At 49.2% G+C, this 19,823-nt stretch overlaps 4 protein-coding genes across 4 annotated transcripts; 2 read left to right on the plus strand and 2 right to left on the minus strand.

Annotated features, from left to right (window-relative positions):
- Positions 1-1,806: 1,806 nt before the first annotated feature.
- On the minus strand, positions 1,807-3,815 carry BDQ94DRAFT_182270 (kinase-like domain-containing protein; the record flags this gene model as incomplete). The annotated part of the gene is made up of 6 exons (XM_026774100.1): positions 1,807-2,497; positions 2,545-2,829; positions 2,882-2,928; positions 2,982-3,305; positions 3,358-3,637; positions 3,685-3,815. The coding sequence occupies 6 exons, from the start codon at positions 3,813-3,815 to the stop codon at positions 1,882-1,884; spliced, it is 1,683 nt and encodes a 560-aa protein (XP_026622508.1). The 3' UTR covers positions 1,807-1,881.
- Positions 3,816-4,140: 325 nt separating this feature from the next.
- Positions 4,141-6,373, minus strand: BDQ94DRAFT_150362 (putative C2H2 finger and ankyrin domain protein). The gene is made up of 2 exons (XM_026767567.1): positions 6,276-6,373; positions 4,141-6,182 (listed from the first exon to the last, which is right to left on the minus strand). The coding sequence occupies exons 1-2, from the start codon at positions 6,322-6,324 to the stop codon at positions 4,303-4,305; spliced, it is 1,929 nt and encodes a 642-aa protein (XP_026622509.1). The 5' UTR covers positions 6,325-6,373; the 3' UTR covers positions 4,141-4,302.
- A 1,719-nt stretch (positions 6,374-8,092) lies between these two features.
- Positions 8,093-13,970, plus strand: BDQ94DRAFT_150364 (ATP-binding cassette glutathione S-conjugate transporter YCF1). Its single transcript, XM_026767568.1, has 9 exons — positions 8,093-8,522; positions 8,595-11,411; positions 11,473-11,576; positions 11,644-11,689; positions 11,743-12,527; positions 12,595-12,749; positions 12,812-12,880; positions 12,973-13,064; positions 13,157-13,970. The coding sequence occupies exons 1-9, from the start codon at positions 8,229-8,231 to the stop codon at positions 13,418-13,420; spliced, it is 4,626 nt and encodes a 1,541-aa protein (XP_026622510.1). The 5' UTR covers positions 8,093-8,228; the 3' UTR covers positions 13,421-13,970.
- Positions 13,971-17,333: 3,363 nt separating this feature from the next.
- BDQ94DRAFT_150366 (uncharacterized protein) lies at positions 17,334-18,083 on the plus strand. The gene has a single exon (XM_026767569.1). The coding sequence runs from the start codon at positions 17,430-17,432 to the stop codon at positions 17,742-17,744; it is 315 nt and encodes a 104-aa protein (XP_026622511.1). The 5' UTR covers positions 17,334-17,429; the 3' UTR covers positions 17,745-18,083.
- Positions 18,084-19,823: the final 1,740 nt, after the last annotated feature.

Below are 19,823 nucleotides of genomic sequence, written 5' to 3' on the forward strand. Positions count from 1 at the left end.
TTCTTTGGCTCGTGTCTCAGAGATCGTGCCAACGATTACTACATAGTAGCTCCCCAGCCGCCTCGGGATATTATGCGTCAGATGACTGCACGTTGATGCTGCCCACGGTTGCTTTCTGCTCTCCTTTGTTCATCCTTGCTTCATCAGTGCACCTCCAGGTTGCACTCGGAAAAATTGGCCACGGTCTTCTGCATCGCATTATCTCGCAGCTGGAGATATCTCCGGACGGGTATATTCTACGACCGTGCCAATGAAATTGCCCCAAACACCTCCATTCAGACTGACATAGCACAGACGACAGCATAACTTGTCTAAGTCCAACAACAGGTCTAACTTGATATCAACTACACCAGACCCATAACCAGATAAATCTATCAAAAAGCCCCCAGCCTTTCTTTACAAAGCCGGAGCCTGAGACCAGACCAAAGAACCCAGACAAGGGTTGACGATCTCAGTACCACGATTAGCAACACACTCCCCTAGAATAGTACAACAAGCGCAAACCATCAGCACGATAGAAACTCAGCTCAAACCTATTGCCCTGTTTCTCCAACTCTATACCGCTTTCCGTTCATCCCTACTCTCCCCCAGCCTCTGCGCAGCATCCACTATCCAAGCAAGGGATACCACACCCTATCGGGCAATTTTCCCACCGGTTCCCGGGGGAATCTAATCTACTGACTGTCTATGCGAATCACAGCACATGCAGGTGCAGGGCGATTGACACCTGCACGGGTTCCTTGATCCACCTAGGAGGTTTTTCGCATGCTACTACCCCTTGATGCACTGTTATTGGTTACGTCCCTCCGCAGCACCAGTAGTCCGAACACACGACGTCAACGTGCGTCTCAGAGGAAGTATATCAAGCGTCTACTATAGAACTCTACGGTGGAAGGAGTTCTTAGTATTACTATTTCCAGTAAACCCAGCAACCAAGCTACAGCCCTAGGACGTAGATCGTCGCCCCCACGCACACAGATACAGTTTTGGAAAACTTGATCCAGCTAGATAGACTAAACCATTAGTAGAAAGCCAGAGTATCAACCTAGTTTCACCCATCTCATCCTATTTAGTATTCCCGACACAGTCCTATGATACCGACAGTGGTCCTGGATTCTATAATAAAAGCAACCTTTACAGTCCGCATTCATCCAAATCTGTAATACTTCCAACCCAGCCTCAATCCTCCCAATTAACTTATAGTTCTCACCCGACAGAGACTGAATACTGCTGAACAATACTACTAATATTACATGAAGACTTATGTATTCCCAATACCTTAGATGATTCCTACCCTCCTTTCCTCCCTCCCTCCTACCCTCTCCCTTCAGGCGTTCAGACAAAGGGACATCCCACCTCACTACACCCCTTGATAAGACTTTCCTATCATCGACAATGAATTAGGCTTTTAGGCAGCCTTCTTCTTTTGATCTGAGTTTAAGGACCGCATGGTCTAGTATTGCAAGATTAGGATAAAGGTACCACGTAGGTACTAGTGCAGCCGATTAACGAAAAGGATGAGTAGATTTCTGGTAATGACACAAAGAGGCACTTCTACGGGCACCACTGGAGCTTACTAGTTTGTGCTACAAGGGGCTAAGACATGGCTGTGTAGGATGGATAGTACCTTTCTGCTGGCGTCCGGGATCCCCCCTTGTTCGTTGTCTGGTCCCGATATCTGATACTTTGATACGTACAGCAACGCTGTCTGTTCAGTTACTCTTTCTGTTTGTTCGAGGTCTTGTGTGATCGAAAGCTTCGTGATTTGTTATTTAAGCTGTCATCGATTTATCTATGCTATAACTAGCTCGTTGAGACTAACCTCACTTTTTAGCATATGCCCTTCCATGTCCTGCGAAATTCCCGTTCACTGGTGACCCGTCATACTGCGACTGAAGGTAGGTTGAGATCCGACAAAGTAGGAGAAGCAATCGCGTGGCCGGAGAAATTTCTGACTGACGAGCTGGGGCTCCATATCTCGTCTGGAAGTTGACTACCTCCCCCAAATACTATACTTGAAGGCGACGTATTTTGAGTATCCCCATTCCTCTCGAGGTTTGGATCATTACTGACTGCTTCTCGAGCGACCATTTCGTCGATGAAGCAATCCAAGCTGGTGATTTCCACAACTATTGGCTCTTTGGGGAGGCAGGGAGTCCAGTTTCTAATTGATCGATAGTAAAGTTCTTTAAACTCGAAGGAATGGACTGGATTGCTGAACCACGCATGTTGCAGCCCTTGCTTGGCGGTCAGGCGCTCTTCTGCGACGATTCTGAGAAGGCGATGAATGAAGTCTTTTGCTCGGGGATGTGCAAATTTTCTGGTCAGACTCTCCTCCAACTTCTCATAACCCCCGATTTTAGCCAAGTCAATTGCGTACGTTGCCATTGAGCCATCACACGAAGTACTACCTGTCAGTAAGACCGCTGTTACGCAACCTAGCGACCACATGTCTGCTGCTTTGGTATAACCCTCTTGACGAGGAGAAATAACTTCTCTGCCCTGGAATTAGCACCGCAAAACACTAACGATCAGAGCACTAACGGAGCACTATATTCGAATGTGCCAACCATGGTCGACATTCGCCCCGTGTTGTGGGTGGCGCATCCAAAGTCAGATAGCACAACCCTGCATCCATCCTCCAAGGATGTCATGAGTATATTGTCTGGTTTCAGGTCTCGATGAATTATATCCCGGCCATGCAAGTAATCCAATGCCATCAGTAGTTGCCGAACTATAACTGCAGCCTCGATGTTAGTAAGCATTCCCCCTTTGTACTGGATATAAGAGAAAAGATCTCCACCAGGTACCAGCTCCTGAAAGAGATAACTATGTTTTCTCTTAGCCACTAGCCGTGCGCAGGCTTATGAACCACACTTACACATGATAGCTAGTTTGTATCACTTTTTTGAGACTGATAATGTTGGGCTATCGTGGTGTCAGAGCAAGGCCCAACAACGAGATTCATCGCGGTAACTTACATGGCAAAGATCTTTCAATATTAGGGCCTCGCGGCTGGAAACTTCCAATCTTTTCCTAAGGTTTGCTTCACGGCCAGACTCTAGTAGCTTCTTCCCGTACTTCATTTTGACCAAATCGGCTTTTTGCAGCACGGTTGGATCGCCATAGTCGTCCCCATTATCACCTGCCCGTGATACCCTAATTATGCCACCCCTAAGAGGTCGGAGGTTTATAACTTTGCAAGCAAGTTGCTGGCCACTAATAGAATTGTAGGCCATGTACACCTGTCCGTAAGCACCAGATCCCAATCTACGTGGTGTGACGCAGTACGTATTGTTGAAAAACTGCGAAAAATTAGCACGGATTTCAATCTCGATGTGGAATCGCACTGCTAACCTGGATCTCTTTGGTCATGACGATACCAAGGCGTTCTTGCACATGCATCTGATAACTGAACCTGAGAAATATACCCACCGGCAGCTGGATTATGTCGCCATCACTGAGGAGAAATCCACCCTTGCCTGACATGGGGTAGATGTTCCATACAGCCCCATTTTCGGAGATGTCCTCGGCGTAAACCAATGGCAAAATGCTTCCAGGGTTCTCATGGTCGAATAGAATGGTATATATGCGGAGGTGTTGACGAGAAACGAACTTATTATCCAGCACGAAATGACTTTGTATCGGTTAACTTCCACATGCGAGATGGGATAGAAAGCGTACCACTTATCCGGGTCTCTACCGACATATACCGTCTGGTGGCTCCGGATGATCAGCTGCTCGTCCGCTCGACCGGTCTCTGGATCCCATCTAGATAATATCCCAACAGCATCGGGGGTCTGAGACCAGGACATGGTGGGTGCTTGGGGGGCCGAGGAATGATAGGATTAACGATAAGTTAGGATGCTTGCTAGGCGGGATATGGATAGGAAAAATCTGAGAGAAGCATGATTGAGTAGGCCAGGTAATGGATCACCGAACCGTTATAGAGTTGTTCACGCTGGAACATCCAGCGCCGGCAGGTCAGGTGCCTGCCTGCCTATCTGGTAAGTTCTAAGGCAACAACAACCATCTACTGCACTAACACTTTCATATAGTGTGCGGCCGATGGATTAGAATCACCGTTAAGCCAGTCGCCGGCACTTATAAGTTTCAAATAAGCAGAATTCAAGACATAGCCAGCCAGAGCACAACCGAACATGGACTGCTGGCTGCTGTGGCCATTCGATTCTATTCATCAAAAGACATCAATACGCTCCGTACAATGCAATGCTACATGCCATGACTTCATCACAGATCTGAGGGAAAGCAAAGAGTGAAAACTTTGAGCAGTCAAATTCATCAATTCCCTTGCAATCGTCGAATGCGTTCCTCAGCTGCTCTAGCGCGGCGTTCCCGTTCCAGCCGCATTCTCATTTCCGGCGTCATACCTCGCATCTCTTCTTCCCTCTTCTCAGAAGCCGTCTTCTCAACAGAACCCAGCGTTCGACCAGCTGGTTTCTTGGAGGCGCGTTGTGCGGCGCTAGCCACCTCCTCCTTTTTCAAGCGATCCATTTCAACCTTGCGTCGACTCGTCTCTTCTTCCTCTGCGATTTTTCGCTCCCTCTCAGAGCGGCTGTTGGCCTCGTCTCGAGAGATCGGTGACGGCACTTTGGTAGCCTCCCAATCCCACTTCGACTCGCCTAGCTCATGACGCGCAACGCGAAAGGCGTCCCGCGTCGCACGATCCCCAGCAAGCTCGAATGGGGTTCTTCCTTCGCCATTGGTCGCTGTTGGGTCTGCTGTGGTTTTGGTCAAAAGGGCGAGGACCATGGATGGTGAGTTAAGATTGGCAGCGAAGTGTAGGGGGGTGGGACAGCGGAAATTTTGCTGAGAGTCGGATGGCCGAAAGGCGAAAGACGCAGGGAGTGAGTTCTTAGATAGATAAGTCATCAATGCTGGGATCTTAGAACGACGGATGAGAGCCTGAATTTGGCTTGTGTGTAGCATAGCCGCTTCATCTTCTTTGGAAACCTTAGGCTTCTGCTGTTGAGGCCGTGGAGTTGACGGCTTCGACACTTCGTCCCGTTGCTTGGCCTCTGCAGCCGCCAACGCGGCTTCGTCGATTTGGCTTACTTTCACCCGGGTGAGCTCCTTGAAGCAACGCATCAGCTCCCCCTGGGTTGCCCGACGGGTGCTGAACGGGAAGCCTCTCAATCTCGGGTCGTTTTGCCTGAGAACCTGGCCCTCATACTGGCTGAAAAGGATTCGACGATTTGTACTGCCCGTGGCACGAACAAACAATAGTTCGGCCTCATCAATCATCTGCTTCCAATCGGTCAATAAATCTCTGACCTCCTTCTCTAACGCAGCTTCATTGTATCTTCTGAGACTGGAACCTGCCGAATGCGCGGCCCCCTTGGCAGCATCATTAGCAGATTGCGAGCCACCTTGCTTTCGTCTGGTCGTGTAACGATGAAATGTCTTGTGCGCAATGACCCGAGCTTGTCTATCCTCGATACCGCCCTGCTTCCGATGAATTTCGGGAGCCAGCGAGACCAGCATTGCGGCGAAATGGCCGCCTCCGATCATGCACATGAAAACATGAGGGCTGGGGGATGACGGCGTCTGTTGGGCATTTCCATTGGCTCTCGGCGGCATGATAGGTGCAAGCTGCTTCCTTTGAATGGTTTCAACGAGGTGTCTGGGCTCATCCTGTTCAGCATTTGAGAACAAGGCCCGGTAGACACCCAAGGACATGTTGGAAGGCAGACGTGTGCTAGCGAGCCAGAAAAGTGGTGGCCTGCCGGAAGTTTTCTTCTTCGATGGTGCTTCATCCTCATCGTCTACCCGAGAGATTTTGGCCTGTCTCTTCAGCAATGCTGAAAGCTGATCATCCTCCTCTTCCTCATCCTCTGCTTCTGACGACTCGGACCCGGATATAGACTCGTCGAGTTCCCCAATCGCTTTTGCAAATTGAGGCTCGTCCAATGTTAAACCTCCTCTAAGCTGGGCCTTCAGGTTATATCTATGATGGTCGGAGCGAACATGGCTCCGTTGTTCTTGGACGTTCAGGTACGAGACCTTGCAAAGAGTACAACTTGTTGTCGAGGCAACCGCATGATCCAACACGACTTCGTTGGTCTTGTCTGCAACAGCTTCAGGGGTGTCCGCTCTTAATATCGCTTGGTTTTCATGCTTCGTGGTTAGCGTCGAGAGAAGTTCCTGTGGAAGATTGTACACTTCGGATGTCACAATGTGTCAGCAAGCCATCTATCATTTTGGTATTGATAAGAAAAGACCCAATCTAAGGACGAGCGAACACCAATGCTTACCATATAGAGGCCTTTTGACAATTTCCTCAAGAGGTGTATCTGTAGCCATGTTGACAGCCCAGAAAACGCACAACTGTTGGTGAAGCTTTTGAACGATCTGGGACTTGAATGTTGCGCGCCAAAAGAATGACGCTGCAGGAACCCCTCTGGCAGCCCACTCACCGCCTTCCGCCTTGGATGTGGGGCGCGAACCTCAATTAAAATGCTTCTGGAAGGCAGCCGGTTGTTCCGGTCATACTTAGACTGACTGGCTATCTACTAAGTTTATTATCATACTAAGTATCTGCTGTTTGACCGGTTCGGGGAGGATACAGTTAAATAGAAGCGGAAAGGTTCAAAGACACTGGTTGTGACCATGCAGTAAGTTAGAAGTTCCAGAGCCGGCCGTACTAAGTAGGCCTAGAAGCATTAATTATCACTATTTTTGTACGGAGTCGGCCAGCAATTGATGAGCATGCTTTCAATACTTTGTTCCTTTATTCCATTTTCCTACCTCAATGTTTTCCTTTTATGTTCGAAGAACCACATTGTGAAAGATGGTAGCGTCTTGCCACATTGGGAATCCCGATGAAGCTTGCTTGACGATGACAGAGCTTGTGATCAGCACACGGGCTATCTAGCACACTTACCAAGTGGAGCAGGGCTAATAGGCTGCCCAGTAGCGGTGTTGCCCAATGGCTTTCATCTAGCTGCCTTAAGAAATGGAGCAGGCGATGAGCAGATGGACGATCTCTGTCTGTTGTCCGATGACCATCGCTGAGTTAGTAGATACCGTGAGGGCGGGCAGAGATTCTGGAAGTTTACTCCGAATAGGCGGTATCTCCGGGTGGGGTAGTCGGTGCTAATTCGGGCTCAAACCCCGACTCCGAGACTCCCAAAACATCCAATCAGGCTGAGCACATTCCCGCGGGTAAGCACGACATCGGTTAGCGTCATTTCAAGGCGAGCCACCGCTTTGAAAATAATGGATTACTTACTCTATTACTACTAGGAATCCTAGAGATCTGGTCCTATAGCTGTGCTTAGTAAGTCAACCATAGAGGCAGCCCAAATGAAGCAGCAGGCAGTTACATAATGGTTAATATGATGTGTAACACTAGGTAAGTACGATACAAGGTCAGCCTTTCCTCTAAGGCTGGACTGGGATGATCCGGAGTTAACAAACGAAGACTGGCTTACATCGTAGTAGACAAGCACTGCGTAGATAAGCAGCCGTTCATTACATCATTGGTTATTGCCTCCGCCCACCTACACTTCATTCAAACTACTATCTCTGTCGGGCTGTGCGCTTCTCAAACCCCGAGGCGTTGATGGGACACTGTTCAGAGCTTGGATCATAGAATATCTAAAAGGAATGTAAGACCTAGTAGAGTGATAAGTGGCAGTTATAGAGGATACTACTGCTTTCGGTCGAGAACCTTGGATCAACCCTGCCAAGCACCGTTACCACGAGGAAAGAGACCGAATTATGTCATAAACTCGGAATACATCCCTCGCCTTCTCGATGTTAGCCAGAAAAGGTACGGGAGGACGGGAGAACACTGCAACACTTCAACTTACACCGACATCCACGCGCTATAGGCAAAATACGAAAGGCTTCTCATCCATTACCACTGCGCTCAGGCAAAGGGAAAAAAGGGGGCCATGCGCTTAGTATGCCGCTTATCAGGCCGGACAGAACGGTAACGCCCTTGTACGACCGCTTACTTACCCTTGTATCTTTTCCGCAAAAGCTTGGGCCCAGAGGCCTTTTAGTAAGCAGCTTGCAGCTCACTAACGAATCAGTAGTTCTCCGTGGTTATCGCCCTCGACGAAACGTTCTTCCTTCACGATCGCAATCCTTCCTTGCGTGAAAAGGCAACCTCGGGGCTTTTCACTGCTTCTCCCTTCCCCCCCGTTGCATGTCCGAAAGGACGAGCGATCTAGTGGTTGGGATACTTACATTCGGGGAAAATGCTGGAAGGCAGTTCCCAAACGTTCCTGGGGGATTCCACCCCCGGATCCCTGCTATCGTCAAACCCGAACACAGCATTCCAGTCCCCCAAGCTACAGCCCTTTTGTGGCGACGTCGAGGGCTGGGGCCCGATCAGTCAGTTCAGATTCGATTTGACACCATGCTTTCTAGATGCCGGAGTGGCTGTCGTTGCAGCATGGGGTCTGCTTATGGGTACGGGTGCTGTGTGGTACTTGCTTAAAAAGCGAATCCCTCAGCCCGTGTCGAAGAACTGGCATTTCTATGCCAAGCTGGTTAGCATCCTACCCCTTCTTCTATAGTATCCCTGCCTTTGGACTGACCGGTGCCCATTGCCCCTGTGTTAGGCCGTCTTGTCCGCCTTGATCTTCGCTACTGCCCTACAGGCAGCCATCCAGGTCGAAACTTACCCGGATAACTGGTTCGCCGACTTTCAATTTTGGAGCTCAGCTCTTGTGCTTGCTTCTCTCGGTGTCATCTTTGCAGTGCAGTACTATGAACACTGGCGCAGTCGGCAGCCCAATGGTGTCGTCTTGTTCTACTGGCTCTTCTTCACCATCGCCTACGGAATCAAATTGCGGTCGCTTGTGGCACGGAAGGCATACGAGGATCAGCTTCCATACTTCGTTACTTTCTCTGTGAGCCTGGGGCTGGCACTATTGGAATTCGCTCTAGAGTACTTAGTTCCCAAGAAACAGAGCGCCTACGATGCGCTGGGCGACGAGGATGAATGCCCTTATGAATATGCAGATATATTCTCGGTCCTTACTTTCAGCTGGATGACCCCGATGATGAAATTTGGCTACAAAAACTTTTTGACCCAAGATGATCTCTGGAACCTCCGCCGTCGCGATACAACCGGCGTGACTGGGACGACACTGAGGGAGAATTGGGAATATGAGCTGAAAAAGAACAAGCCTTCTCTGTCTTTGGCTTTGATCAAATCATTTGGGGGCTCTTTTCTGCGTGGTGGAATGATCAAATGTGGAAGCGACACGCTGGCCTTCGTCCAGCCCCAGCTTCTGCGTCTGCTGATCAACTTTATCAATTCCTATCGTACCAACGAGCCTCAACCAGTTATTAGGGGTGTGGCCATAGCCCTCGCCATGTTTCTGGTCTCCGTGTCGCAGACCATGTGTCTTCACCAATACTTCCAAAGGGCTTTTGACACCGGTATGCGCGTCAAGTCTGCTCTGACTGGCCTGATTTACGCGAAGTCACTGAGACTCTCAAGCGAGGGCCGCTCAACGAAGACAACGGGTGACATTGTCAATCATATGGCTGTCGATCAGCAGCGTTTGTCCGATCTGACCCAGTTCGGTGTTCAGCTGTGGTCCGCGCCGTTCCAGATCACCCTCTGCATGCTCTCTCTCTACCAGCTTGTCGGATACAGCATGTTCGCGGGAATCGGTGTGATGCTACTCATGATTCCGTTGAACGGCGTGATAGCTCGGATGATGAAGAAGCTACAGCTTGTTCAGATGAAAAACAAGGATTCACGATCAAGACTGATGACCGAGATCTTGAACAACATCAAGAGTATCAAGCTTTATGCATGGAATACGGCCTTCATGAACAAGCTCAGTCACATTCGTAATGACTTGGAATTGAACACGCTCCGCAAAATCGGTGCGACACAGTCCATCGCAAACTTTACCTGGCAGTCCACCCCGTTCCTTGTCTCTTGCTCTACATTTACTGTCTACGCCTTGACTCAAGACAAGCCTCTCACCACAGACGTGGTGTTTCCGGCCTTGACGCTCTTCAACCTGCTTACTTTCCCGCTCTCTATCCTTCCAATGGTCATCACGGCTGTCATTGAGGCCTCGGTGGCTGTCAAGCGTCTAACGGATTATTTTACCGCGGAGGAATTGCAAACTGACGCTGTTAAGATTGAGGATACCGTTTCTCATATCGGCGACGAGTCTGTCAGAATTCAGGATGCTTCCTTTACGTGGAATAGGTACGAAGGCACGCACGTGATTGAAAATATCAGCTTCAGTGCCCGTAAGGGTGAGCTCAGCTGCATTGTCGGGAGAGTCGGGGCTGGTAAATCTTCTTTGCTTCAGTCACTGCTGGGAGATTTGTGGAGGACCGAAGGTGAAGTCGTTGTCCGAGGTCGCATTGCCTATGTTGCCCAATCGCCCTGGGTCATGAACGCAAGCGTCCGTGAAAACATCGTTTTTGGCCATCGCTGGGACCCTCAATTCTACGACCTTACCGTTGAGGCATGTGCTTTGCTGGACGATTTCAAGAATCTGCCCGATGGTGATCAAACTGAAGTTGGTGAAAGAGGAATCTCGCTATCTGGAGGACAAAAGGCTCGGTTGACCCTCGCTCGAGCTGTCTATGCTCGTGCCGACATCTACCTGCTTGACGATGTGCTCTCCGCAGTCGATCAACACGTGGGAAGACATCTCATCAATAGGGTTCTTGGCCAAAATGGTATACTGAGCACCAAGACCAGGATCCTCGCGACGAATGCCATTCCTGTTTTGAAGGAGGCTGATTACATCGGCCTGCTGCGCAATAAGACAATCATCGAGAGCGGGACCTATGAACAATTGCTGGCTATGAAGGGAGAGGTCGCGAACCTGATTCGTACCACGATGAACGATTCGGACGACGACGAGGAGTCTGGCACCGAAAGCCGTGACCTAGCGAGCCCTGAAAGCTCTGAATCTGTCACTGTGATTGATAACGCAGAGTCTGATTCGGATCCCGAGGATGCTGAGCGAGAAATAGGTGCGCTTGCTCCGATTAGGGCTGCTGGTGGTAGAAGGTCAAGCACTGTAACTCTGCGACGCGCGAGCACCGCTAGCTGGAAGGGCCCTAGGCGGAAGCTAGGAGACGAAGAAAACGTCCTGAAGAGCAAACAGACCCAAGAGACATCGCAGCAAGGCAAAGTCAAGTGGAGTGTTTATGGCGAGTACGCTAAAAACAGTAACATCGTTGCCGTTTGTTTCTACCTGGCTGCCCTGCTGGGAGCTCAGACTGCGCAGGTCTCAGGCAGTTTTTGGCTTAAACACTGGTCTGAGGTTACCGAAGCCCAGCCAGATGTTCCTGTCGGCAAATACATTGGTATCTACTTGGCCTTTGGTCTGGGATCGTCCCTTCTGGTCATCCTTCAGAATCTGATATTGTGGATTTTCTGTTCTATCGAGGTATGCTGGATTCCCCGTGCCCTGTGAGGCTCCCCCAATTAATCGCTTTACCATATGCTAGGCCTCCCGCAAACTTCATGAACGCATGGCATTCGCCATCTTCCGTTCTCCCATGAGCTTCTTCGAGACAACACCATCCGGCCGGATTCTCAACCGATTCTCGAGGTGAGTTCTTTTCCGATATCATGAGACATAGCATTTGGTGGAGGAAGGCTAACATTTACTTGCTCAGCGACGTCTATCGTATTGACGAAGTGCTTGCACGGACCTTCAACATGGTGAGTTTGGAGATCTCCCTTGATTGGCTACTGTCGCTTACATCTGCCAATAGTTGTTCGGCAACTCTGCCAAAGCCATGTTCACCATGATTGTTATCGCTTCCTCAACCCCGGCCTTCCTCATCCTGGTGATTCCGTTGAGCTACATATATTTCAGCTACCAAAAGTACTACCTCCGCACATCGCGTGAACTGAAGCGCTTGGACAGCGTCACGCGCAGTCCTATCTACGCGCACTTCCAGGAGTCTCTGGGCGGTATTTCGACGATTCGTGCCTATAGACAGGAAGAGCGCTTTACTTTGGAGAACGAGTGGCGAATGGATGCGAATGTGCGTGCATACTTCCCATCCATCAGTGCCAACCGTTGGCTGGCTGTGCGTCTCGAGTTCATTGGCTCCGTAATCATTCTGGCCTCCGCGGTACTTTCTATCGTTTCCGTAGCGACCGGCAGTGGGCTATCTGCTGGCATGGTTGGTCTAGCCATGTCCTACGCTCTACAGATTACCCAATCCCTGAACTGGATCGTTCGCCAAACGGTTGAGGTTGAGACAAACATCGTGTCGGTCGAGCGTGTACTAGAGTACGCAAGCCTGCCCAGCGAGGCACCAGAGGTGATTTTCAAGCATCGGCCTGCTATTGGGTGGCCCGCGCAAGGCGCGGTATCGTTTAACAACTACAGCACACGTTACCGCCCAGGGCTTGATCTCGTGCTCAAAGATATCAATCTTGATATCAAGCCCCACGAGAAGATCGGCGTGGTTGGTCGCACAGGTGCAGGCAAGAGTTCACTGACTCTGGCACTGTTCCGCATTATTGAGCCGGACAATGGCAGCATCAGGTAAGGACTGCTGCCCGACGTTATCTCATCGTGGCGAAATAGATTCAAAAGCTAACGCTGTGTGTAGCATCGACGGGCTGAACGTGTCGACCATTGGCCTTTTCGACCTGCGGGGCCGCCTTGCCATCATCCCTCAGGATCCGGCCATGTTTGAAGGAACCGTACGGGATAATTTGGACCCACGACATGTGCATGATGACACCGAACTCTGGAGCGTGCTTGGTACGTTGGGCTACATTGCATACGAACGCTAAGTGTGATTAACTGACCTGTTATTCCTGCAGAACATGCGCGACTTAAAGATCATGTCGCGCAAATGGACGGTCAGTTGGATGCCCAAATTCAGGAAGGAGGTAAGCATGTGGCTGGTTTTGGTCTCTCACTCGTGCATTTCTGCGCGGTTTTTTACATCATTAAGGATCTGGGTTAACCTAGTCATTGGCAGGATCCAATCTCAGTCAAGGGCAGCGCCAGCTGGTTTCCCTGGCGCGAGCGCTGTTGACGCCTAGTAATATTCTTGTGCTGGACGAGGCAACGGTACGTGGCCAATCCCATTGCAATGTGCTTGTTTAATTACTTTGACCCCCGTTTTCCTTTCATTTCGCCTCCAAACTTACAGTTAGCTTTAGGCGGCAGTGGATGTGGAAACGGACGCATTGCTGCAACGCACGTTGCGCAGCAGCATCTTCCAAGACCGGACGATCATCACTATCGCGCACCGTATCAATACCATTATCGATTCTGATCGAATCGTGGTGCTCGACAAGGGCCGGGTGGTCGAGTTCGACTCGCCCGCGGAGCTCATCAAGCGCGAAGGCCGGTTTTACGAGCTGGTCAAAGAGGCCGGACTCCTTGACAACAGCGACGGGCCTGGAGCTACGCAACAATCCTAGCGCTTATGACGAACATGGCGCTTCCTGGGTGGCCGGAAAGGATAAGATAGCCTGTTTGGTTTCAGGCCGATCCCTCGTCCCCCGACATGACTCACTGGGCTGCGGTTATGAAGGTGCGTACCCCTTGGATAACAGGCTCGGCTTAGTCTGTACTTCGTACATAGACAGAGCTATTGTTCGAGCGCTGCATGGGGGTCCATAGCCAGTCTGTGCGCACCTGATTGGGACGCAAATAGAGGAGGGACAACCCAGAAAAAACCCTAGAATAAAGTAAAAAACAAAAGGGGGTGTGGGAGGGGTGTCGGTATTGTACCGCGGAATCAGGCACTCGATTCGAGCTTGGAATCATACGAGGTGTGATTGGCAATTTCGGATTGCTCGGAGGTGTTTTGTCTCTGTCTGGGTCTAGATAGGAAGTGGAGGTCTGTTCTGTCAGGGTGTGACTAAAAAAAGTATGATCTTGTTGGAATATACGCACGCGCACACACACATAGTATTATATATATTGGCGTTCTGATTTAACCCATCCTTAAAGGAGTAGATATTGAAGCATCAACCACAACTGCCGTGTTCACTGAAAGTGATTACTACATTGTCCACCCCCCCTCCTTTAACTAGTAACTCTTCCTACCCCTCAACCCGTAACGCCGTGGGAGAGAAATCTTTTCCACGCGCAAAGCGACAAAAGGAAAAAAAGGAGGAGAATCAGCGCATCAACAGTAGTAGCGGTGTAGGGAAAAGGGCAGGCACCTGCCAGACAGAAAACCCGGACTCTGCAGCATGCATTGCATGGCATGCATGTACTAGCGCCACACCAGAACAAACAACTGGACTTGCTCTGCGCTGCATTGCTGACTTAATGCATTTCCGCCAATATCATATCAGCTCTTTTTTTTTTTTTTTTTTCTGACGCAGTCATATCATTATCATTGGTGTCACGGTGCTGATGCTGATGCTAATGAAGTCACTCACGACTAACCAGTAACTAGTACGAATGGGATCAAGTTTCGGCTAGTATAGTAAGTAATTATATGCGATAATATGCTGGGGGACCAAGTGGAAGTGGTAAAATCGGTGTCATGACGTGTTTCGCCGAATGGCTAGAATTGTGTAGGTATGTTCAAGTCTCTTCCTTCTGGACTTGTTGTATTTAGGTTAATTAGTAGTTGATTGCTCTGTGTTGTTTGGGTGTGTAACACTACCGTTGTTTCTTTTGTGTACTTGTACTCTATACTCTGTATGGTTATGATCTAGTGTAAACTGATACGCAGGCAGATATAAGTATTACTGACCTTTTGCAAGATGGAAAGGACGAAAAGAACTAGTAGGGGAAGAAAGTACCGTCTTTTTGTGTAGTACTTTGGATAATACTATTAGGATACATTATGAGATGAGTTACGTGGTTCGGTTCATTCGGTTCATAGATGAGTGCCTTATGAATCTTTGCATGAGACGGTGGCGTTGTTCTGTTTTATCTGATCTAAATTGACGGTGAGATGGTGCCTTTGCTCGTGCTTGGGCTGCTCGTGCGCCGTGTTCTTGGGAGGTATATATGTGATGTACTAAGTAGTATATGTTCGCCAGTGGCGTCAAAGCCAGTTTGTCTGGATATGAATGAATATACGGTCAGTGCTAGCAGTAGTTCTGCCAGCACGCTGGTCTCTATAGAGTTTGTTGAGGCCTAACATGATATTGTGACAATCTGGACTTTACGTTCGGGTATACGATGATATCGAGAATGATGACGTTGAGGTACTACAGTAACTGTTCACTCGTGGTGGTGTATAGTAGTAGCATACTAAGTGTTGATTTGATGTGAAAATAGAGCGGCGTGATCTATATATATATACTATCCCATGTCATGGCTTAATACATTACAATATACACACTTCCTACTAGCAATTTTTTCACTTCAAAGAAACAGTATATACAGTGAAATAATAGAGATACCGAGATCATTCGATCCAAAATTGAATCAGTCGGGTACTATTCTCTACACCTCCTACCTGCAAAGAACACAGAACCAACGTCCACATGCACAACTGACAACCCACCCCCGAAGTCTGGAATGACCAAGCAGCTGACTAGCAGCTACGTTACTGCTGCAAGCATTGACTGACTGACTAAACCACGGAGATAAGCGATTTGGTTAGTGAGTTAGTTACTTAGTGACTCCGTAGTTAGCCATGGAAAATGAGGGGTTCTCAAACTGGCGGTGAGAATGACAGAACCCAAAGGGGTCTTCGATGTTCTACAGTACTTCGAAGGCCCAAAGAACACGCATACTAACTCCAAGTACCTGACTAACCTGGCCTACCGAGGGAGAAGCGAGTAGAGGCTGGAACTGAATGCATTTTAGTCCTGTTTCGCTTGACGCCGGAGTTTTGGTTTCGCACTGCCTGCACTGCCACAGATACGTGCTCAGATACATGATTGCTGATAGTAAATGTCATTTAGCCTAAATGGAGGGACAGTGGCGAGATGGCGCATATGCGCTCGTCAAATTAGACGGACGGACTATCTATCCATTTCTAGTCCTCTGCTAAGTAACTATAAGTAACTACTAGGTTCGTGAATGAGTGGTTGTGGCGGCGCTTAATTGGCGCCTTGACGATGTGTCCGCAGGTTCCAAGTTTCACCCTTCATTATTCTACTTCTATCTATGTGGTTGGAAGAGAAGTGTGGCATGTCGCTGAGCCTTGGGCGAGTAAAGTTTACCCCAGTGCTTAGGGAACATGCGCTTCGATACGAATAATGCAATGGTTGCTGAAGATGAAGGAGGCATTGAGGATTACCATAGGCTGGGACTTGTGCTGATATTTTGTTGGGTACGAGTTCCTATCTGTATGTAGTCCACGGAGTACAGTAAGTGACATACTAGGCTAGCGTATTGGTGGACCAGGAAAGAAAGTTATCCTCCTTGCTTCGCGCACCGTCATCATCGTCGTCACGATCAGTAAATAGTTACGGACTACTGGCGCGATCGATCGATTGGCCTTCTTCAAAACACCTGCCTAGTCTAGATAGCGATCGCATCGTAGAAAAGGGGGGGTGGTGGCAATCAAACCCTTCCACTGAAGTTTAGCATCGCGGCGAAAAGAGCGTCTCTAGCCTCTATCTCTGCGAAATAAACTCCGAGAAACTGAGCTACCAAAGCATATCTCAATCCGTAAACTTTCGCGGAAGTTCTTCAGATCTGAGAGTGTTGAAGCAGGGTGGGCACGGTATTTTATTCCGGGGATGAATTCGCCAATGAGTGCACGTCCCTTTGATGCGAGAGGAGAAGCACTGGTGTAGAAAGTGCGATAGTTAGCTAGTTAGACGAGGCGGATCTGAGATTATGATGATGTTCTGCATGGACCAAGTGCCGCGCCGCTTGCTGGACCTGGTCGTCGGGTCGAGGGATCGCGGGACTCAGCTCATGGCGCGATCCACAGGATGACCACTTTGAGCGGCGTGCATGGGGATTGAACGGACGGATTGGATGGTAGTTCGCGCTGGGTCGTGGGACGGGCAAGTCGTTTCGAGACTTGCACCTCAAAAGGGAAAGGGGAGGAGGTCTAGTTTTTTTGGATCGACTGGTTATTGAGTGGCCGCGGGATTTGGGTGTGGCGACGGGCCAGGTGGCTAGACTATACCAATTGTGTTCGATTCAAATTAGTGGAAAGTCAGTGGAAGAGCTAGCTAGTTGGCCAAGCGATAAGCGAGAATGGTGTTGACGGCGAAAATCACCGAAGAAGATGTTGGATTGAAAGGAACTGGAAGGGGCATGGAATTGGTAATTAACTCGGGAGAATGGTTGATTATAGTCAAGAATTTAGTGCTCCAAGGATTCTGCTGGGGGTGAAGGCTTGACAGCGGCTACTCCTCATGACAGTCCAGGATGACAGCTGTGTAAATATAGTAACTAAGACCAGGGAGCAGATAGTGATGGGATCCTTCAAGTCGCGCAAAGCAAACCAGACACAGTGGCTGGCCGCAATGGCTCAACGCTCAGGCCGTTAAACTAATGGAGACTCATTCAACTTCCCCGAGACGCCAACCATGGTTCAGCGGTCGACGGTGGGCGGAGTTTCCGACGAGTCGACCAAGAGTCCATGACGAATACGGATTCATCTTGAACATTCTCGACGCCATGGGAAGTTGTCTGCAGGGACAGTGGGTGTGGATAGAAACAAGCTTGCATGTGTGTTGTGTGTGTCTCTGTGTGTTTTTGTTTTTCATGCTTCAGTTTTTGTTTTTCCTCCCCGTTTTCGACGGGGCCAGACAATCACATTGTCCAGGATATCCCTACCGGAGAGCATCCACCGGAGATGGAGCCTGACAGCTGGCCATGGCTTATTTGTCCAACCCGCCCCGCGGCTGTTAGTATCCAGGTTTCGCAGTGGTGGTTTGTTGACACGCCCGTTTGTGGTAGTAAGTAGTTAGTGGTTGTGTTGCGTTGTGCCTTTCGGGGTTTGGGGCTTCGCTTAGCAGACGAAGCAGTAATCATTATGATAACTAGACATATAGACGGAGTACTCCGTATGTAGTGCAATATTGGAGATGTGGAGTAATATGATGGTAGTACGTACTTTGTATGTTAATAGTACCACTGCTTCTAGCAGTATATCGTAAATGAGTAGGTAACTATTTGGAATCAGTTCACTGAGACAATTGACGGACAGTAACTGACTAACCGAATAGTTAGTTGGTTAGTTAACTAACGAACTAACCAGTTACACAGTAGTTTCCTTCAACTGATCGCCAATTGCCAAATCCTCGTCAGCATCATCATTGTGGCTCATTGCAGATCTTCCAATCCCCAATCCCCGATTCCCCTGACCGGACGCCAATTGCCCAAGCAAGCAATATCTCCGTGCCCGGCGAGGCCTCATCCATCAGCACTTAGTTAGCACGAAGGAGGAAAATTAACCAGATGGATAATAATAAGTACCCATGTTAGGTACACCACAATAATACTCGGCTGTTAAGCATCCACCGACGAAGTGTAGTGTAGTCACTAGTTAGTAGTCGCATTCCGGGATACACTCATACCCAGAACCCGCGCCCGCCAGCCACAATCATCATTCTGCTGCAGCACGCACAAAACACATCAACCATCCTTCTATCTGTCAGTCAATCCTTCCTTCCCGGCCACTTATCTAAGGTACGAACCAGGAACCCCGGTATTAGTTTGCTGCACAGGACTTTCGGTCCCAGGAAATGAACCCTGTGGATCACGTAGAACCCTGTCTTCTGTCTCTTACTGTAAGTTGTTCTTGTCTCGCTCCAAGGAACATGATCCGCCCCGTTCGTTTGTCCGTTCCCACATACACACACACACACAACCTATCGCACCCCTGCCGGTGGATTGATTGTCACTCTAAATGGAGAAAAGGTATGGCTGGCCAAGAGGGGGCTATCTGAAACGGATCAATTGGGAGTTCGAGCTGTCGGCCGAAGTGGTACCTGCCGAATGTATCTTTCTGTGGATTTGCGTGGTTTGGAGGATCGGTGTTTGGATACTCTTGAAGGACGAACATATTGCGTCAAAATAATCAGGATAGTAAAGATCAGTCAAAATACCGTCCAGTCGATCTGAAAAGTACTGGTAAGTAGCACTTAGCCAGAGGCAAGCAATCGATCATTCAAGAGCGAACATTATCTCTTCTATCTCATTCGAGCGGGATTGTTTATCATCGCGAATCTGGGCACCTGGAATCAAAGGTCTTGTCCGGATAGCTCTAGGTATTTTCCAACCGCAACAACTGGACCAAAAGATGGCTCATGGTGGGAAAATAGCCCCTGCGGATTCATTATCCGAAAGCAACCGCGCTCCCCGACAATAGTCGGTCAAGTTTCAGCTCCTCCTCCTCAACTAAACTCGGGATTTAATCGTCGACGTGCCCAGTGAGTGGTGGTTGTCCCTAGTTACATTGACTATCTTGTGCATAGCCCCGAACAAAAGCGAGCGAGGCAGCAAGCGGACGGGACGACCGCAATCCCTGCGTAAATTGGCGCATTCAGTCAATCGGATCCCTCGTTAGTGCTGCGTCAGTAAGGTGTGAGCATCGCGATCGGAGGGGGTTGCGCAAATCTCATTGCCGGGGATATTTTTTCCAGCTACTTTTACGCGGTTAACCTGATTTGAGAAAACCGGATATACCTCATGGTGTACACAAGTGTGTGTGTTAGATTGCTTACGTGTGTGGGTATTAGTAAGGGTGGAGGATATTGACGATGCCGGCAATAGATCGAGGGGGGTTGGGAATGGTGCTCGTTGCGAGATAAATCAGATGATGAAGCAGTAGTTTGTTCCAGACTCCGCGCGGATGCCTCAGATCGAACATCCCTGCTGTTTCTGATTGCCAGGACATGATCGGGGTATGAGTGTGGGGGTTTGACGTTGAGTACTACCTAC

Source organism: Aspergillus welwitschiae (genome assembly GCF_003344945.1).
Source record: "Aspergillus welwitschiae strain CBS 139.54b unplaced genomic scaffold BDQ94scaffold_36, whole genome shotgun sequence".
NCBI lineage: Eukaryota > Fungi > Ascomycota > Eurotiomycetes > Eurotiales > Aspergillaceae > Aspergillus > Aspergillus welwitschiae.